Source organism: Elephantulus edwardii, unplaced genomic scaffold, assembly GCF_000299155.1.
Source record: "Elephantulus edwardii isolate Elephantulus edwardi_28Jun2011 unplaced genomic scaffold, EleEdw1.0 scaffold00031, whole genome shotgun sequence".
In the NCBI taxonomy this organism is placed as follows: domain Eukaryota; kingdom Metazoa; phylum Chordata; class Mammalia; order Macroscelidea; family Macroscelididae; genus Elephantulus; species Elephantulus edwardii.
The window spans coordinates 9,224,855-9,227,456 of record NW_006399781.1 but is presented as its reverse complement, the minus strand read 5'-3'; the positions used below and the strand labels follow the sequence as shown (position 1 = coordinate 9,227,456).

The 2,602-nt window shown below is 37.4% G+C and overlaps 1 protein-coding gene across 2 annotated transcripts in view; it reads right to left on the bottom strand.

Annotated features, from left to right (window-relative positions):
* Nucleotides 1-2,602, bottom strand: part of VPS8 (vacuolar protein sorting 8 homolog (S. cerevisiae)) — a 351,425-nt gene that overhangs the window by 233,988 nt on the left and 114,835 nt on the right. For both annotated transcript variants that reach the window (XM_006884085.1, XM_006884086.1), the window contains exon 21: nt 1,074-1,296. In XM_006884085.1, the coding sequence (XP_006884147.1) occupies nt 1,074-1,296 (223 nt within the window). The remainder of the gene's footprint in view (nt 1-1,073; nt 1,297-2,602) is intronic.

Sequence of the window (2,602 nt, the reverse complement as noted above, 5' to 3'; positions counted from 1 at the left end):
TTTTTTTTTTTAAATACTCCATTTCTATGTCATTTGACACCTTGTTATTATTGTTTGTTTAGTTTCTGTTCATTCTAAAAACTTAGTAAGATGCCCACATTTTAACTCAATAGAGATTAGCCCTTTTGGAGGGCTAGTAGGCTCAATATTATGACAAATATGATATTAAAGCATTAAACTCAGAAATACTTGGGCCAGACAGATACTACTTGTGAATTAAGAATTGAAACTTAGTATGTGTCAGAGATCTGGAGACTTAGTGATAAGGAACTGCAATGCCAAATCAAAGTTAAGCGGTTTGAGCCCACCAGCCATTGGCAATCTCCTCTCATGCAATTTAGTACTCCTGAAAACCCACTGAAGGGTCAGCTATGAATTGGTGCTGACTCAATTATAATAACAGGGACTTTAGATATACTGAACAGGTATTATCAAATAATGGCTGACCGTTCACTCTAAGAAGTACAGTAATTTTCTCGTTATGCAGGAATGCCATCTACTGCCTCAACATGCCTCCAGAAATTCTATGAACTTTGATAAAAGTCGATAGTTATAGAAATGCTTCAGGCCTTTTTTTCATAGGGTCACTATGAATTGTGCTCAACTTAAAGGAAATCAATAATCACATAAATGATATGCATTTTCAAAGGTAATAGATGAACACTTGTCAACTTGAGCCTTCTTTATTCATTTCTGGGGGGAAAATGACAATAAATATAAAATATTCTTATCATTCACATGAAAGTACCTATACCTGAAAATCAACTACAGGATGAAAATTAAAGCAGTGAACAAACAGGCTGAAGAAGGAGGATCAATCAACAAGCATTTAAATGTAAGGCCTACACGAAGAACTCTGGTAGATGTCAAAGGCGGAAGACAATCCCTACCTTACACGAGTTTTTCCATCAAGCTTTCATTTAGAAACACATCAGGTTAATGAGACAATGCACCAAAAATGCTCAATAAGAAACAGAGGTGAAGGCAGGATGAGGTCTGCTGAGTCAGGTAAAAATAAACGATAAGAGAATGACGCATCTTCTGAAAGTTAGCAGACCCTCTATAAAACTCACCTGTTGAATATCGAGGCTGGTGATGTCCATATGTACAATAAGGGCTTCCACATTGTCCATTAACTTTTTATCTTGGAAATGAATAATCAAGTCCTTCATCACCTGGGGTGTGATCCCCACCAACTTATCACTTAAAATATACGGTTCAAGGCACTCCAAGAATACTCCCTTGGCCACTGAATTCTCACTTAATTTGTCATACATCTGGCTAAATAAAAGGTCCCTGTAAAAGAACGGGCAAGGGGTACAAAATGAAAATAGCTCCAAACATTCATTAAATTCCAACTACTAAGAATATTATATTTTTCCTTAGTTTTGAGTTATTTGTGAGCTTATAAACATAAAAATATTTACAGAGAGCTTTGTATTTTGAAAATATTTTTATGTCTATTACCTCTTGCTTTTATAAAGTTTAAAAAAAAGCCTAATAATTGAATTGCTGAAAGTCACATAGTTATTACAAGTAATAGACACAGATTTTCACGCCAGTCTTCTGGGCCACGTGCTAAATTCAGTTTACTGTAGTACAGTGCTTCTTGCAGACAATACCAACACAGGGATGAGTAGCAGACTAGTTACTATCATGTGCCATTGAGTTGGAACTGACTTTGCTAACATCCCAGTGGACCTTCAGAGGCAATAAATCACAGAGGAAGAGACTGCTCATCTTTCTTTTGTGAAGCAGTCGGTGGATTTTAGCAATGAGCCTTTGGCTTCACAATCCAACTCCTTCCCGACAGGCCAGAACGAAACAATGAAGTTTAAAAAAAAAATAATAAAATTAAGGGTATTCCTAATTTTATCTTTTCTTATTTCCTAGTACTTAAATAGGGAGCTCCTACTTAGAGCCTACTGCTGGGAGAGGTTATTCCTTGGAAAGGGACATCATGCTTGTGAAGGTGGAGGGCCGGCAAAAGAGAAGAGTCTCAAGCAGATGGACTAAGACACTGATGGCAGCAAGAGGCTGAGGAGATAAAAGATTATAATGATGGGCCAGGATAACACAGGGTTCAGATATGCTGTTCATGAAGTTGCTATGTGTCATACTTAATTTGATGGTACCTAAAAATAACAACAAATGAGGCGTCCTGGTGTGCACAGGCATTGTGCTGCTAATGGAAAGGTTCTATGTATCTCAGGCAGTTTAAGTCCACCAGCTTCTCTGGAGGAGGAAGGCAGGCAGTTTTCTCCCTGTGTGATATACAGTCTTGGGAACCTTATAGAGGGTTACTATGAGCTGGGATGGACTTGACAGTGGGGAGTTTGAGAATCTGAGTAATTAAATATAACAAACTAATATACAACAGGAATTCTCGTCTTTAACCGGGCATTTATTCCCTTCTTTCCAACAGGTTCAGGCAATGAGCCCTGATAGAATATTTTTTAATATGAAATAAAAATTTCAAATCACTCTATCAGCCACCACTCTGCTTTATTTATTCCATATTTGTTCTACAATTAGTTCTTAAATAATTTTGTAGTGGAGGGACAGCGCAGGAGGGGAAGACCCTCTATGAGATGGATTGATT